The sequence below is a fragment of the Trachypithecus francoisi genome, unplaced genomic scaffold, assembly GCF_009764315.1.
Source record: "Trachypithecus francoisi isolate TF-2019V2 unplaced genomic scaffold, Tfra_2.0 Lachesis_group17, whole genome shotgun sequence".
Classification (NCBI taxonomy): domain Eukaryota; kingdom Metazoa; phylum Chordata; class Mammalia; order Primates; family Cercopithecidae; genus Trachypithecus; species Trachypithecus francoisi.
In genome coordinates, this window is record NW_022681462.1 from 50,891,192 (window position 1) to 50,908,449 (window position 17,258).

At 40.0% G+C, this 17,258-nt stretch overlaps 1 protein-coding gene across 2 annotated transcripts in view; it reads right to left on the minus strand.

Moving 5' to 3' along the window:
- Positions 1 to 17,258, minus strand: part of IL18RAP (interleukin 18 receptor accessory protein) — a 33,583-nt gene that overhangs the window by 7,246 nt on the left and 9,079 nt on the right. For both annotated transcript variants that reach the window (XM_033175599.1, XM_033175598.1), the window contains 4 exons: positions 7,949 to 8,099; positions 4,003 to 4,068; positions 2,085 to 2,208; positions 35 to 186 (listed from right to left, as the gene is read on the minus strand). In XM_033175599.1, the coding sequence (XP_033031490.1) occupies positions 35 to 186; positions 2,085 to 2,208; positions 4,003 to 4,068; positions 7,949 to 8,099 (493 nt within the window). The remainder of the gene's footprint in view (positions 1 to 34; positions 187 to 2,084; positions 2,209 to 4,002; positions 4,069 to 7,948; positions 8,100 to 17,258) is intronic.

The window sequence follows — 17,258 nt, forward strand, 5'->3', positions numbered from 1 at the left end:
GTTTCATGCATCCTGGGCAGCCTTCTGGGCTTACCTCCTCTCTTTTCCTTCAGTTGGACAGACTGGGTTGTGTTTCCAATGGAGTTCTGGACAAAGCAAACAAACTTCCTGCGAAGATCACGCTGAGTGACTTTTTCCAAGATGATATTACGCTCAATGATTTCATCCTTTAAAGTGGATTTAATACTGAGAAAGGAGAAAAAAATACCGCTCCATTCAACAACATACATTGGCACCCATTTGTAGCATTTGGAACGCGTATAAGCAGCCAACAATTTGACGTTTAGAGAACTGTGAGATCAATAGTACAAGAAGATACCACGAGAATGTAAGACGGTCAAAAAGGGCTCATTCTTGACTCAATTATTGACTCTTCTAAGCATTCACGCTAAGACATTATTTACTTGTGAGACTCATCTGGCCGTCCTTACTCTAAGAATTCCCCTTGAGAATAGATAATAACAATACCTTAAGAAAAATATTTAAAATGACCAACTCCTACTGAAGGTTTACTATGTGTACCAAATATGGACTTCTTCTGTGCACCAAATATTGACTTTAATGCCCTCCATTTCTCACCTTCCAGGAGCCCTAGAGTATAATAGGATCATAATGGCCTTGGCCAGCGACAAGGACACGGCAGAGAAGGTAGGTGAGCAGCCCCAGACCACACCGCAGGCAATGGGCAGCCTGATTCCTGGGCTTGTGCCACGCTGCTCCACCCAGGAAGTTGGGAGTCTTGGCATTTATTCACAATTTGAGTTCTCTGAAGTTACCAATCTACAATCCATCTTTGTGTTAAGAAATCTTGTGTTTGTGAAAGATGTTTTAGGCTGTGTTGCTCTGAGACCACGGTGCCAGCTCCTATTCACTGAGTGCTTCCTACCTGTCACACATTCTGATAGGCACAACACCTCTGCTGTAACCACCCCTCCCAGTGAGCTTGCAAAGTGCAGGTTATCATCCATAGATTATCAATGGGGTGATGTAGGCTCACAGGGCTAAGGGTCATGTTGCCACTAGATAGAAAATGGGTTTAAACCCAAGGGTGGGTGATGTCAAAGCATACTCTCTTGACTACACTCTCTTACTGTGAATTCTAATGCAATATCAGCTTAAGATGGCCCCAATGACCTTCCTGATCTTAGAAATTCTTGCTAAATTTTATTGTTGTGACCAAAACCTGTTCTGTACTTTTGTTGTAATGACGTATGCTTTTCAAAATGATATTGCATTTGCTTATTGATATCTATTAAGTATCAGAAGAAGGTGCTTAATGCATAGACTCTTACGCTGGGTCACATCTTGGAAAAATCATGGAATGCATCCTTTAGAGATATGTCTAATTGGACATCATTGGATCCAGGCCCTTTGATCCTTCTGGGGACTGGAGGTCAACTTTTGTTGTGATTGGATAGCTCCAAATAGCTAGGGTTTTCTACTGGCCAAAATATCTCACCAGTAAATTCTAACCACTGATCTGGGTTCTGTGCCCCAGAGAGCAAGAAACCAAGTCAAATTTCTCAAACAGCATAATAGCTCCCAAGGACTTCAAGCAGAGAGCCCTCCAAGGATTTCAAGACAGACAGCCTTCCTGTGATCCTCTTTTACAGGGTTACGTTGCTTCAGGTATTCCTCACTTCACATATTTTTGTCAGACTTCTTATTATGATGCCGTTTCCCCTGGATGTTTCCCAGACTGTTCATTACCCCACACATCTGGATCCCTGGATCCACCACTCTCTAAACGGGAGGCACAGGTGAAACACAGAGTGAGAGTAGGCAGCATTTCCTCCCATTTCTTGGACGTATTACTTATGTCCAAGCAGTCTGGGTCAGTACACCTGTCTGCTCAAGAGCTTAACTTTGAGAGCAGCCATGTCAAACTGTGTCTACAAATTGAGGTTTAAAATAACTTGAATATTTCATTCCATGGCCCTTTGCACTTTGCATTTCTGTACTTTTATTTTCACCACTAGTCGGTGCTCGTGGTTACACCATCGACTGTTTATTTTAGACGTTTCTAAAGGTAAAAGCATCTCTTCTGAATTGCAGAGAACAGAATCCGTGAGGTTTTTTCTTACCTTTTTGCCTCAGGTACTGAGACTTCCCACTCTAGGTCAGAATCTTTGATGTACCATTTCATGACAGGGTTAAAGACCCTTTCAAAGCCAAATCGTGCTTTGCAGCTAATAGTTAAAGGCTTTCCTGAAAATGAAGAGGCCAGAGAAAACAAGAAGGAAGCTGGTGAGAACACTTTGTCCTGTTTGGGAGGAAGATGTCGCCAGGAGCTGTTTCCTGATACAGTCAGGTTTGCAGGTAGAATATGTGTGCCAGAAATAATGAAACGTCTACACATCTCTCCTTCAGAAATGCATAAAACCAGGTACATTTGTTCTAATGGGCAATCCTTCTATCTCAACCATATGACCATATGTTCTTAAAATGAAGATGAGCATGATTATATCACTAAGGGTTCTTATGTGGATTGAGGGAGACACTAAGAAAAACTAAGAAAATGAGGAGTTTCGGAGATCAGCCCGGTCTTCTACACTACTATTGAAGCACAAGGTGTGTCCATAAAGACAATTTTACTATCCAGTATTTGTTTATTAAGTAAAAACCATAACGTTATTGTAGCACGTGGTTTAAATAAAAAATTATTTTGATATTAAGCAACTTTTCTGAATAATTCACTATGGATGGACATGCATATTACGAGACTAACTTTTTTCTACCGATTTTTTTCCATGAGGAATATTCGGATGTGCTCTGCCTCAAACTTCATATTTAACCATGAAATGATTAGGAGCTCCATTTGAAAACTCATCGTCGCACCTTAACGTTTTTCCACTGGTAATACCTGATAATTCACTAATACATATGTAACTTGACTATTTGAATTAATCTAATTTTTTCCTCCTTCTTTCCTCCTTCCTTCCACTCCTGTGATGTTGAGCATATAGCTAGTGCTATTTCTAGAGTCAGAACACACCACTCCTGCCACCTAGTGATCTTATATCATAATATGTAGTTTTACATTTCTTTCTAAAATATCTTTTAGTAGCATTTTAGAAAATATTTATATTATTAAAAGGAAAACAGCATTTTATTTTAAATACAACAATTCTTATTTGTCTGTGTAGAAAAACAGAGATGTTACTGAAGTTGACAAAATAAAATGAGACCACAGGGAAGTCGATTTCTCCTCAACCCCAAAGAAGACACTACTTTGAAATACAAATTGTTTGAGCAGGGGTTGTAGAATTCTACTGCAATTCTCTTAAAGGCCAGACTAAATGTCATATTCGTAAGAGTTAATGTTACTCAGGTTGGTGAATTTGTAGTCATAACTGATAGATCTAACCAACATATACAAAACTACCTGTTCCTGGGGGAAGTTAAGAAAGGATAAAAATCTATTGATCATGTTTTATGCTCCAGCTACTTAACATACATTGCCCATTATTTCTGAATATATTTTTTTTCTTTGAGATGGAATCTCGCTCTGTCACCCAGGATGGAGTGCAATGGCGCAATCTCGGCTCACTGTAACCTCCGCCTCCCAGGTTCAGGTGATTCTCCTGCCTCATCATCCTGAGTAGCTGGGATTACAGGCACCCACCCCCACACCCAGCTAATTTTTGTAGTTTTTGTAGAGATGGGGTTTCACCATGTTGGCCAGGCTGGTCTCAAACTCCTCACCTCAAGTGATCTACCCACCTCAGCCTCCCAAAGTGCTGGGATTACAGGCATGAGCCACCACACCCAGCCTGCAATATAATCTTTTAGGGTCAGTTTTATGATAGCTATTTGCAGATTTAAGTACTGAGGCTTAAAGGATGAAGTAACTGTGCGAGGTCACAAAACTAGTCAATGGCTAAGTTAAAATTCACACCCAATTCTGTTTGACTAGAAATCCCAATGCTGTTTTCCTTCTATCACACTTAGACCTGCTCCCAGCAGCACAATGTCATTCAAAGGCGATGAGGCCCAGCTTACCAAGTTCTACTTCCAGTGTGCTCTCGACAGGATCCAGAATATCTGGTTTGAGTTTAGTGTCTCCCACTGGAAGATGAAAACAAAGATTATTATTTGCATTGAGAAGTCTGAAGGCCTGCCTGATGAAGATTTGGGTGCACAGCCACACTTTGATCTAAACGTCTTAGGGTTCTGTCTTCAAATTTTACCTATTATCTGTAAGTTTAGGAATTCCGGTTTCCATGTAAAAAGCTTCCCCCTAGAATGACTGCCACATCAGGTTGTGGGTGCTGGTAGAACATTAGTTGTTAATTGATCCATATCCTCCTGCATGTATTTTCTTTCATACTAATCCTGCCCCTTGCAGACTTGAGCTCCTATCCCTGTCTTTTCCTACGAGATTTCTTTGTGGTGCCATCTGGCTGAGTCATTGAACCAAAAGGAGAATCTGCCCGAGAAACTGTGCAAGTCAAGCATATCTGAGTCTACCTCTCCATCCTTTAACTCATGGTTTATTTCAAAATAAACAGTCCAGTCCTTAATTAACTATTTTATCAATCAACTTCTTGCCACAAACTTTCAAATATGCCTCCACTGTCAAACTTCCTCCTAAAGCTGTGTCTTTTTCTGGATAAAGAAAAATTCAGGGTCTTTGCTGTTGACATCATCTACTTTTACTTCTCAGAATCCTCCTTCTCCCCTTTGCACCATCTCAGTCCTGTATTTTTAACTTGTCTCTCTTTCCTTCTCTCTCTCTTTCTCTGGGCTTCTTCTCATCAACATTTATTCATGCTCAGTCTCATCATCCTAAAAAAGAGAAAACGCTCCCTGCCTTATATCCCCAGCTTCACTTATTCTCCTTCCTTCCCAGCCAAATTCTTGAAAGGCAGTTCTCTGTGCTAATTCCCTCCACCCGCTCACCTCGTATGGAATCTGATTTCTGCCGCCATCATTCCACTGAAACTGCTTTAGCCAAACTCACCAGTGCCACCCATGCACCTAAATCCATTGGGCATAATCAAGTTTCATCTACTTTACCTCTTAGCAGCATTGGACACTGTTGGCCATGCTCTCTTTGAAACCCTCTCTTCTTTTGGTTCCATGTGCCTGTACTCTACTGCTTTCCTTCAACCACTATATTCGCTTCTCTGTGCCTGTCCCTTCCTCTGTGTCTCTCTTAACTATTAGTCCTCTCCTAGTGTTCTTTCACTCCTCCTGATACCCCTGGGTATTAAGTTTACCCTCTAGGCCTCTTCCCTATGAAAGGTCTTGGTGCCTGAGTTTATGTCTTTCCTACCTCATCAATTTCACTTTCTTTGTTGCTCTTCTCGCCACCCTTCCACTGATATTCACTTGCTGATGTATGTTCCCATTCCCTTTGAGGATTGTCTTCCTTTTTTCCACCTCTTCAAGCATTCCCGGGTTCAGCTCTAGGCCCTTCTGTCTCTATACTCACTTCCTAGGTGATCTCATTCAGTTCTTTGGCTTCAGATACTATGTAAAAATTGACCATCTTCACATTCACATCTCCAGCCCTAACTTCTCCAGACTGGCTTGTCCAAATACCTACTTGTCATCATGCCTTGGATGACTAAGTTCTTTTAAGCCTAATACTTAATCTGCTCTTCAAATGCTCTTTCCCTTCAGCTTTTTGAGTCTCGTTAAATGGTGCCACCATTCCCTAACTTATCCAGGGCAGAAAACAAAAACATCCTTGATTCTTCTCTTTATCCTACCTTTTACGTAAAAACCATCATCATGCTCTGTTGACTTACAAGTCCAGCCACTTCTCATCACCTCTACTAGGTCTATTCACAGCACAAGCAGAGGCATAGTTTAACCACGAGTCAAGTCTGCTGCTCCATGACTGTGCCTGCTCTCATCCTCTGTATTGATGTGCTCTGTCAGCAGATTCCCTCCTTGACCAGCTCAAAGGCTGGCTTGTATCCATGACACCTGCTTTCCTTCTTCCTTGCTCCTGAACACCAAATCCTTTAGATGTACCTCCTGAACATTTCCAAAGTCATCCACTTCTCTCCATTCCCTCTACCACTCCCTAGTTCAGATCCCCATCAGCAACTGCCTGCTTGATCACAGAACTTCCTAACTCTTCTCCCTGCCTCCATTCTTACTCTTAAAAACCCACTTCCAACCCAGCAAACAAAGTGATCTATCTTGAATACAAATTCAGTCATGACATTCTCCCACTTAAAACCCTCAATGCCTTCCCATTGTTCCTTCATAACACCTCACACGTATTAGAAGAGTGTGATGTCAGTCCTGCTCCCAGATGCTCTCCTTTATCTCCTGGACATCAGCTTGCTGCTGCCTCAGTCTGGAATGGAAGCTCCCCCACCGTTACTGAGCTGGTGTGTCCTCATCCGTCAGTTCTCACTTGGAGCGGGCTTCCCCAGGTTGGGTCTGGTGGGCCTCCATGTGCCCATAGTGTTCCTTTCTCTCACTGCACTGTATTGTAATACTTGCTTCACCTTTTTCTTCTTCCCAAAATGGAAAGCTCTTGGAGGCCAGAAGCATCCGGGCACTCATTCTTGCAGCCTTAGCTCCAAGCCTGACACATATTAGGTGTTCAGTAAATATTTGTGTGGAAATGAATAAATGCGAGAATGAATGACTAAATGAGGAAGACAGGGATGATGACAGAGAGGGCTTGACTGAAATAGGTGCAACAGATGTTGCAAGGTGTCCCTTGGGTGAGAGAAAAGCAGATTATACCATGAAGAATTTGAGGAGCTGAGTGATGGCTGAATAAAAGTACAATTACACATCACTTGGAGGGGAAAAGTGGTGCGAGTGGGGTATTCAAATTCTAACTTCTCTTTCAAGGAGCAATCTAATAATATAAAATGAAATCTATGTAAGATCTAATCTAAAGTAATATAAAATAATTCTGAATGCTAGAGGGTGCAATGAGCAGGAGAGTTTCACTTGGTCTTGGGGTGCTCCGTGTGGTTTGTATCTTGTAATAAAAGAAGATTAATATCTTAACTAAGAGCTACATCAACCACTCTGTAGCTCTTTGATATAAAGCATGAGTGACTGGCTCTTTTATGTTTTGACTTCTTAGGCCACATTGAAATTAATTCTATCACATAGTTGATTCAAGCTGATACTTGGCGGATCTAGTAAGAATGACCCAAGGGAAAGGTTAGGGTAAAAATAGACAAGTTGCAGAAGAAAGTCAATGAATCACAAAACATATAGCAAGCTGCTCAACCTCATGTTAGCCAGGGACGTATACTATGGAGTAGAAAACAACAAACAAAAAAGAAGCTCCACTTAACACCAGTCATAAAGTCTGATAACACCAAATATTATTTGGGAATAAAGGGCATTTTCTGCTAATGGGTGTGTACATTGACAGACCAATAATTTAATATAATACCAAGTGTTTATGACACAAACATATTTCATAACTCAAACAATATTCTATTTTATTAATAGATGCATACGTATGTAGAAAAAGTATAAAAACATAAATGGAAATGATATAAATGACAAGATGTGACTATACTGCAGAAACAAAGGCCTGGAAGAGAATAGGATCATAGACCTCAAGTTGTCTTCGCCATGTTTTGTTTCTTTGAAGAAAAAAATCATGATTTTCAGCATGTGGGAAAATTGTAACATGGTTAAAACTGGTGATAGGTACCTGGATGTCACAATATTTCTCCGTGTGAAATGTTTAATACATTTTTAAAATTTATTACAAAAGCAAATCAGGGACGTATTCATGGACAACCCAACTTGTGAGAATTTGAACCTGTTTCAGACCTTCTTCTTCCTTGGGGGATGGCAACTTTGATGTTTGCCCACATGAAAGGTTTTACGTGATGACAAGTGTATGACTATCCTTTTTTTTCCCTAAGAGGAAAAACTAACTATGTCACAAGAAGATCATTTTAATTTGGCTCTCAGATCTCAGTCTTGAGATAAAAATCTCACTTACCAATGGTTCTTACTTGAACAACAGCTCTGACCGTCCACGAGCTTGCAGTATCCGACTGAGTGTAATCACATACGTATGTGCCTTGGTGATAGACGTAAACTTCATCCACTACGATTCGGTTGCTCCTTGTCATAGAGAGGAGTTTTCCATTCTAATCCAAAAGATATTTTAAGCAGATAATTTTTGCCATAGAAAAACTGTATGAAATACATACCTAAAGGAAAATCTTACAAATTTGAACAGGGAGGAAGAAGGTCAATCCAAGATAAGGGTATCCCACAAGCTCGGAAGACATTGTGTGCAAAAACTGTGCTTGTATATTTGAAACAAGAGGCATTTTCTAATACAATTGCATTATGTGCAAAAAGGAGAGATTCGAACCTCCAAACCTGATCAGCCCCTAAAGAGCTATTTAACATAGGACTTCCCAGAGCATGCGTGACTTGGAGCCCTCAGAGTATTCTAGAAGACATGTAGTGTTCTAAGGGCTGACACCAAAATGAATTTTTAATGTGTCTGTGTATACATACACACACATATATATATATACACACACACACATACATATATATACACACATATATAATATATAGTATATATTTACATATATAAACAGATACATACTTATAAATAAATACTTATATAAACAGAGGTTCTGGAACGTGAGTGGCTTTTTTCTCTCTCTCTGACAAAGCTGGTAAGTGAGAGCACTGAGAATCAGTCTCATTTTTTTCTGGTTCTGAGTTTCATTTTCTGATTGAAGAATTTCCCTTCCACTTTGCCTGCCTACTGGTAGAAGCTGGGATTCCCCCACGTCACATCCCTAGTGTGTTTCCTGTGGTCCAAGAAGGAATTTCCAGTAGGCTGGAAAGGAGACTAAGGGTGGGGACCGACCGGCCAGAGAAGGGCAGCTGTGGACAGGAAGCAAAACAAGGCCAAGAGGTGGTGGTATACAAGGCTAAATATATACTAGGTGATCTCAAGAATCAGGAACTTTTCCAAAGGAAGTTTTAAAACACAGGGGGAAATTCAAAGATAAAGCTTCAGAGGACACAGTGATAACATACAAAGATCAGAATTTGGGGAAGAGGCATGTCATAAATCGCATGAGAACGTGATGGAGGGAGGACACAGAGCCATCCCTAAGACCTCACCTAAGCCACAGGGGAGGATGGGGAATAATACATCATTTTACCCATACAAAGGTAAGTGAGGCTTAGTGTGTATCATTAAGACTTTATGGAATGGAACCTAGAGGAAACATCAAAGAAAAGAAATTAGGGAGAAGCAATTTATGCCAAGGATGACGGGAAACCCATTCTAATAATACAATTACAGATCATCCTCATAGGACAAAGAGAGGCTAATGCAGCTGCACAGGGAACTCTTGGTTTTGCTCATATGTGAAGCAGTCATGAACAGAATATGGAAACAGGAACATCCACCACTGTGAATCCGGATGAATAGTGTCCGTAAGTCTTCAAACAAATGGAGGCATAAAAATAAAAAAATAAAAAAAAAGCTGAAGACACTGCAAAGGACTTTTAAAGGTATGTGTGAAACAGGGAGAAGAACACAGTTATTATACTGCAATATTATCGATTTCTTATACTACCCACCAGTACAGCTAGTGAGCATCATGCACACTGTGTTATTCTATGGGAATGGTATGTCCTGGATTTGGGCAACACAGTGGGTCTCCTAGCTGGGCTTCCACTACCTAGTCTGGGAAGACTCCAAAGACCTGCATTTCTTTCACTCTCCTCCCTGGCCCATTCTCCCTGGTGCATTTCAGGTTTTCCATGTCCATTTTAACGTTTCTTATCATAGACTCATTGTGTCCAGGTCCGTATTCATCACAGCTTTCCTGCCCCTAATTGAATTTACTACTACTATCTCTAACTTGGTAAATACTGTGAACATATGTTGAGCCAGAAAGACTCCAAATATTCTACTCATCTATTTTACACACACTCCCAGTCAAAGCTTTTAATCTTTCATTTTATTACATGAAAATATCACTAGCATCTGCCACCTTCTTCCTGTTTCCACTTCTTTCTGTCCTGTCCTGGATCAGGACTCACACTCGTAAAGTTCAAACACATCAACAAGGTCCCCGTAACCATCATAAGCAACCAACAACCTTTATTTCCATTCTAGTCCTAATTAAACCACTCAAGAACTCTCAGCTCCCATCACAGTGAGCCATTCAGTGTGACCATTCACTGAATATCCCTTTGCTTTTATGTTTCTGTTGTCTATGCTGCTCTTTCCTGTTAAGTGTAGTTGCAGTCTCTTGCCCCAGTTATCAACTAACAACATTCTATTGATAGAATTTTTTTTTTTTTTTTTTGAGACGGAGTCTCGCTCTGTCACCCAGGCTGGAGTGCAGTGGCCGGATCTCAGCTCACTGCAAGCTCCGCCTCCGGAGTTCACGCCATTCTCCTGCCTCAGCCTCCCGAGTAGCTGGGACCACAGGCGCCCGCCACCTCACCCGGCTAGTTTTTTTTTTTTTTTTTTTTTTTTGTATTTTTTTAGTAGAGACGGGGTTTCATCAGGTTAGTCAGGATGGTCTCGATCTCCTGACCTCGTGATCCGCCCGTCTCAGCCTCCCAAAGTGCTGGGATTACAGGCTTGAGCCACCGCGCCGGGCCGATAGATTTTTTTAATGAATATTTATCTTTTAAGGTATATTATGGAGTATACTAAGGTATATATTGGAGTATATTATGGAAATTATTGATAATGGGCTAGATGTCAATTTCCAGTGAAAGTCTTGAGTTAATTATTTAACGGATGGTTTATGAACCCTTAGAAAAGGAAGTGATGGTTAATATCAGCCAGGTTGCTAACAACAATCATATCAAGGTAATCTCATTGTTGCCCACAATTGAATAGACCAGAGGTTCAGAGGAGTACAGCAGACACAGAGTATCTTTGCTATAGTGAGTCATTTGAAAAATATTCCCATGATCTCTCTGTTAAACCAAAGGTAGATTGTGAGCTGAATGATCAGATACAGGGCATTTGAGTGCCCTTTTAGTTAATTAAGCAGCACCTTGCATTGCAGATGAATGAATCATATGCAACTAGAAGGATCAAACTGGAGTCAACAGCAGAGCACTCTATCCCTGGTGCTAGCCTGGTCAGTAGTTTTAGCAGGGGCTTGAGTGAGAACATATCACGCTGATCTCATCTACATGCCTCACAAACCTGCGTGCGATGGCTAATATGTCAGCATTCAAAATCAGAATTCCAACCTCTTGAGACGTAGAATGAACTAAAAACAACAAATTATCATTTAACAGAAGTAAATATAATATTATGAACATAAGTTACAAATTCTACTCCACAAACAAAAATAGAACTGGCTTGATTTCAGTTTTGGTGAAAACACTTGCCTTCCAACTCAGAATAAATCAGTCATATAATGGGGCTGTCCCAAAGCTAAAACAACTGTGAGCTGTGGCAATATTCTGTTCTGAACAAGGAAGGTAATGCTTCCTCTGTTTCAGTGTTGGTTAGACAGCATATAGATGATTGTTTTGAACACGTGTTAGAAAGCTGTCCAGATCTTCAGAGTTCTGAAATGTTCATAGTGAGAATAATCAAACAGGCCAATGTTTCAACCCTGGAAACAGTTTTGAGAAATATAATCTAAATTATCTGCTTCCTATCTAGAAGCTCATTAAATTACCTTCTTCTTTATTTAGAAACACATTCATCTTTGTATCTAGCCAGTCTCACCATGCTCACCAGTTCTCCACAGCACTAGGCCCACAGGATGCCAACAGGTGCCAGTTACAAGAACCAGGAAATGAGAAAAAGTATCAGGTACAGGTACAAAACTTCTTTGTGGTTGGCATGATGGCTCACACCTGTAATCCCAGCACTTTGAGAGGCCGAAGCAGGTGGATCACCTGAGGTCAGGAGTTCGAGACCAGCCTGGCCAACATGGTGAAACCCCATCTCTGCTAAAAATACAAAAATTCGCTGGGTGTGGTGACCCACACCTGTAATCTCAGCTACTCGAGAGGCTGAGGCACAAAAATAGCTTGAACCCGGGAGGTGGAGGTTGCAGTGAGCCAAGATTGTACCAGTGCACTCCAGCCTAAGCAACAAAGACAGAGGTTCCATCTCAAAAAACAAACCTCTTTGTGGTTGGCATGATGGCTCACACCTCTAATACCAGCCCTTTGGAAGGCCAAGGCAGGAGGATTGGTTGAAACCATGAGTTCGAAACCAGCCTGAGCAACATAGTGAAACCCTTTCTCTACCAAAAAAATTTTAAAATTAGCTGGGTGTAGTGGTGTTTGCCTGTAGTCCTAACTACTTGAGATGCTAAGGCTGGAGGATCACTTGAGCCCAGAAGTTCAAGACTGCAGTGAGCTGTGATTACACCACTGCGCTCCAACCTAGGCAGCAGAATTAGATTCTATCACTAAAACAAACAAACAAAAGCTTCCATGCCACATAGGGCTTAAAATCAACCCAGCAGCCATGTCAGAAGTGTGGCAAGAGAATGTGGCATGAGTTAGATTGTCTTTTCTTTTTTTTTTTTTTGAGACGGAGTCTCGCTCTGTCACCCGGGCTGGAGTGCAGTGGCCGGATCTCAGCTCACTGCAAGCTCCGCCTCCCAGGTTTACGCCATTCTCCTGCCTCAGCCTCCCGAGTAGCTGGGACCACAGGCGCCCGCCACCTCGCCCGGCTAGTTTTTTTTTTTTTTTTTTTGTATTTTTAGTAGAGACGGGGTTTCACCGTGTTAGCCAGGATGGTCTCGATCTCCTGACCTCGTGATCCGCCCGCCTCGGCCTCCCAACGTGCTGGGATTACAGGCTTGAGCCACTGCACCCGGCCTTTTTTTTTTTTTTTTTGAGACGGAGTCTCGCTCTGTCGCCCGGGCTGGAGTGCAGTGGCCGGATCTCAGCTCACTGCAAGCTCCGCCTCCCGGGTTTACGCCTTTCTCCTGCCTCAGCCTCCCGAGTAGCTGGGACTACAGGCGCCCGCCACCTCACCCGGCTAGTTTTTTGTATTTTTAGTAGAGACGGGGTTTCACTGTGTTAGCCAGGATGGTCTCAATCTCCTGACCTCGTGATCCGCCCGCCTCGGCCTCCCAAAGTGCTGGGATTACAGGCTTGAGCCACCGCGTCCGGCCGAGTTAGATTGTCTTAAAACACCAATGGAAATGTTATGCAAGGCGCAAGTCCTACTAACAGGAGGTCACAGCAATGTTGTCAAAACTCATATCTCGGTGCCCTAGGCCAATACAGAAGAGATTTTCCTACTGCCCTTCATTATAATTTTGACTTGTGTCAAGGATTTGCTTAGCTGAAGATCATAAAATGCTGTTACATTAAATGTAACTATTATTTATTTAAGATGAAGTCTGTTTACGCCAAGGCTGTTTTTTCATTACATTTTTAGAAATTAGAAAAATATATAGAAAAAGTTAGTAGAATAAATAATAAATAACTCACTTTAATTCTGACGTTTTCAGTCATTAAATATTTTAATTAATAATCTCCAAGCATGGTGACCCAGCTGGGCCCCAGCACTTTCCTGCAGCCCTCCCCGGGCCAGAAGGCAAGCACAGGTCAGCAATTATCTGCAGAGGGAGCAGCTGGCCCCACCCAGACCCAGAAGGTGAGTGGCAACCCAGTCAAGCCTCAATGCTCTGCTTAAGGCTATCCCCGTCCCAGAAGTAAGATCAAACCCACACACATCTGTGTAGCCTAGCTTCTGCCCCTGCCCATCCCAAATTGCTAAGTAGCAATCCCAGAGAACTCACTTTGCCTCACAGCCTGGCATGTTGTCCTGCTGAACCACACATTCTAACAACAGTATTTCTCAGCCAGATGTAGGGCATTTGAGTGCCCTTTTAGTTAATTAAGCAATTCCTTCATATTGTGGGTGAATGGAAGACAGAAGGGTATTGCTCTGTGACTGTCTCGGATCAGGCAAAGTTGCAGACTATTTGGGAAGACAGTCTGCAGCTTTGCCTGATCAGAGGCAATGACAGAGCCCAGCCAGCCACTCAACCTTAGAATAGAGTTCAGAAAGTGGTCTCACTGGAACATGAAGCACAGAAAGCAATTCCACTTGACCTCAGTGCACAGAAAACAGCCAAGCCCACCTAGAAAACTCAGCACCAAAGTCTGCTTATCTGGGATTGCTACCAACTAGCCCACCTGGAATCCCAGACTAGACTAAATAGTGAAGGTCTGCTACCACCAAAGATCATCTACAAAGACCAAAAGAGGTGGCTGTTTCCTCAACTGCATAGGCACCAATGCAAGGACCAATGATTATGAAAAATCAAGGAAATATGACACCACTAAAAGAAACTAATAAAGCTATCATAATGAAATTGGAAGTAAAGATCTAAGAAATGACTGAAAAAACTTCAGAATGATCCTCTTAAAGTAGTTTAGGAAACCACAAGAAAATATGTATAAAAAATAAAATAAATGTTAAAAACAATTCCCAAACAAAATGAAAAGTTTAATAGAGAAACAGAAAAAAAAAATTTAAATAGAAATCCTTCTCCTTGAAGTGTGGTTATTTGAAAAATAAAGAAATCCTACAGATAAAGAATGTAATACCTGAACTATAATATCAACAGCAGATTTGATTAAGCAGAAGAAAGCATCAGCGACATCAAAGATGACATTTGAAATTATCTAGTCAGAGGAGCAAAAAGAAAAAGAATGAAAAAGACTTATAGTTATGGAACACCTTCAAGGGAACTCAGAATCACATAATAGGAATTTTAGAAGATGGAAGAAAAAAGAAGTCAGAAAGCGTATTTAAGGGAATACTGGCTGAAAATTTCCCAAATCTAGGGAAAGACAATATTCATGCATAGGACACTCAGAGGTTGCTAATCAAATTCAACCCAAAAGGGGTTTACCGAGATACATCATAATCAAATTGTCAAAAATTCAAAGACAAAGAAAGAATACTGAAAGTAGCAAGAGATGAGAAACTTACCATGTTCAAGAAAGTCTTAATATTGCTGTCAGTGGATTTCTCGGCAGAAACTCTATCAGCCATGAGAGAGTGGGATGATATATTCAGTTCTGAAGGAAGAAAACCCAAAGAAACTGCCAACAAAGCAAAGCTGTCCTTCAGAAATGAGAGGGAAATTAAAACTTTCCCAGACAAACAAAAGCTAAGGGAGTTCATCACCACGTGGTCTACTTTTAAGAATTGCTAAAGGGAATTATTTAAACTGAAATGAATGCCTGCTAATTAATAACAAAAAATATGAAAGTAAAAAATTCAATGGTAGTAGGTAATACATAGTCATATTCATAATTCTCTAATAATGTAAGGGTGGTACATAAAGCCATTTATCATTACTATGAAAGTTAATAGACAAAACTAATAACAACAAACCTAGCTGTAATAAATCATTAACAAATAGAAACTACAACAAATGTAAAATTTGACATCAAAACCATAAAAGGTAGGGGAGAGGAAATGGAAGTGTAGTTTTTGTATATAAAGTTGTTATTAGCTTAAATAGCCTGTTACAAGTGTTTTATGGAAGCCTCATAGTAACCACAAAACATAAACGTGTAGTGGTTGTGCAAAACACAAATACAAAAGATTCAAAGCATAGCACCAAAGAAAGCCATCAAAACACAAAGGAAGATACCAACAGAGAAAAAAGTAACAAAAAAATCTACAAAACACACAGAAAATAAGTTACAAAATGGCAACAGCATGTGCTTATCTACCAATAATTACCTTCAATGTAAATAGATTAATCAAGACATATTTATGTAATGATTAATATTTATCATTACATAAAATATTATGTAAGACATATTTACAATATGTCTCCGATCAAAAGACGTTTAAAGGTTAAATGGGTTTTTAAAAATTCAGCTATATGCTGCCTTCAAGAGATTTACTAATAAGGACACATGTAGACTAGAAGGGAAAGGATGAACAAAGATATTCCATACAAACGAAAACCAACAGAGAGCAGGGATAGCTGTACTTATATCAGACAAAATAGACTTTCAGTCAAAAACTATAAAAAGAGACAAGAAAGATCACAGTATAATGAAGAGTCCATTCACTAAAAGGGTATAACAATTGTAGATACATAGGCACCCAACATTAGAGCACTTAAATACGTAAGGCAATTATTAAATGAAGAAAGAGAAAGACTGCAATACAATAATAGTAAGAAACTCAATACCTTAATTTCAACTGTGGATAGCTCATTTAAACAGAAAATAAACTTCAAAAATTGGCCTTGAATTATGCTTTTGACCAAATGGACCTAACAGACATATACAAAACATTCTATCCAACAGCAGCAGAATACACATCCTTCTCAAGTACACATAGAACATTTTCCAGGAAGGATATGTTCAGCTACAAGATAAGTCTTAAAAACTTTAAGAAAATTGAAATCATATCAAGTATCTTTTTGGGTTACAACGGCATAAAGGTAGAAATCTAAAAACAGAAAATATCTTGGAAAACATGCACATATGCAGAAATGAAACAAAATGCACCTAAACAACCAATGGGATAAAGAAGAAATAAAAAGGAAGTTAAAAAATAACTTGAGACAAACAAAAGTCAAAACACAATGTACTAAAACATGTGGGATGCAGCAAAAGCAGTCCTGAGGGAAATGTATAGCAATGAATGTCGGTATCAAAACACAGGAAAGATTTCAAATAAAAAATCTACTGATACACCAAAAGATGTTAGAAAAAGGGTAATAAATCAAGCCCAAAGTTTGCAGAAGAAAGGAAATAACAAAGATAAAAGCAGAAATAAATGAAATAGAGATGAGAAAAACAATAGGAAAAATGAATAGAACTAAGAGTTGGTTTATTGAAAAAACTAAAAACAAAATCAACAAACTCTTAACTAGACTAAGGAAAAAGAGAAAACTCAAATAGATAAAATCAGAAATGAGAGAGGAGACATTACCATCAATATCACAAAAATACAAAGGATTATAAGAAACTACTATGAACAATTATATGCCAATAAAATGAATAACTTAAAAGAAACAGCTGTATTCCTAGACACATACAACCTACCAAGATCATAAAGAAATAGAAAATCTAAACAGACCAATAATGAATAAGGAGTCTGAATCAGTAATAAAACTTCCAAGCTAATTTTATGAAGCAAGCATCACACTGATACCAAAGCCAGAAAAGGGAAAAGAAAATTACAGGCCAGTATCCCTGAAAAATACAGATGCAAAAATCCACAACAAAATATTAGCAAACCAAATTCAACCATACATTAAAAGAATCATTCACCATGATCA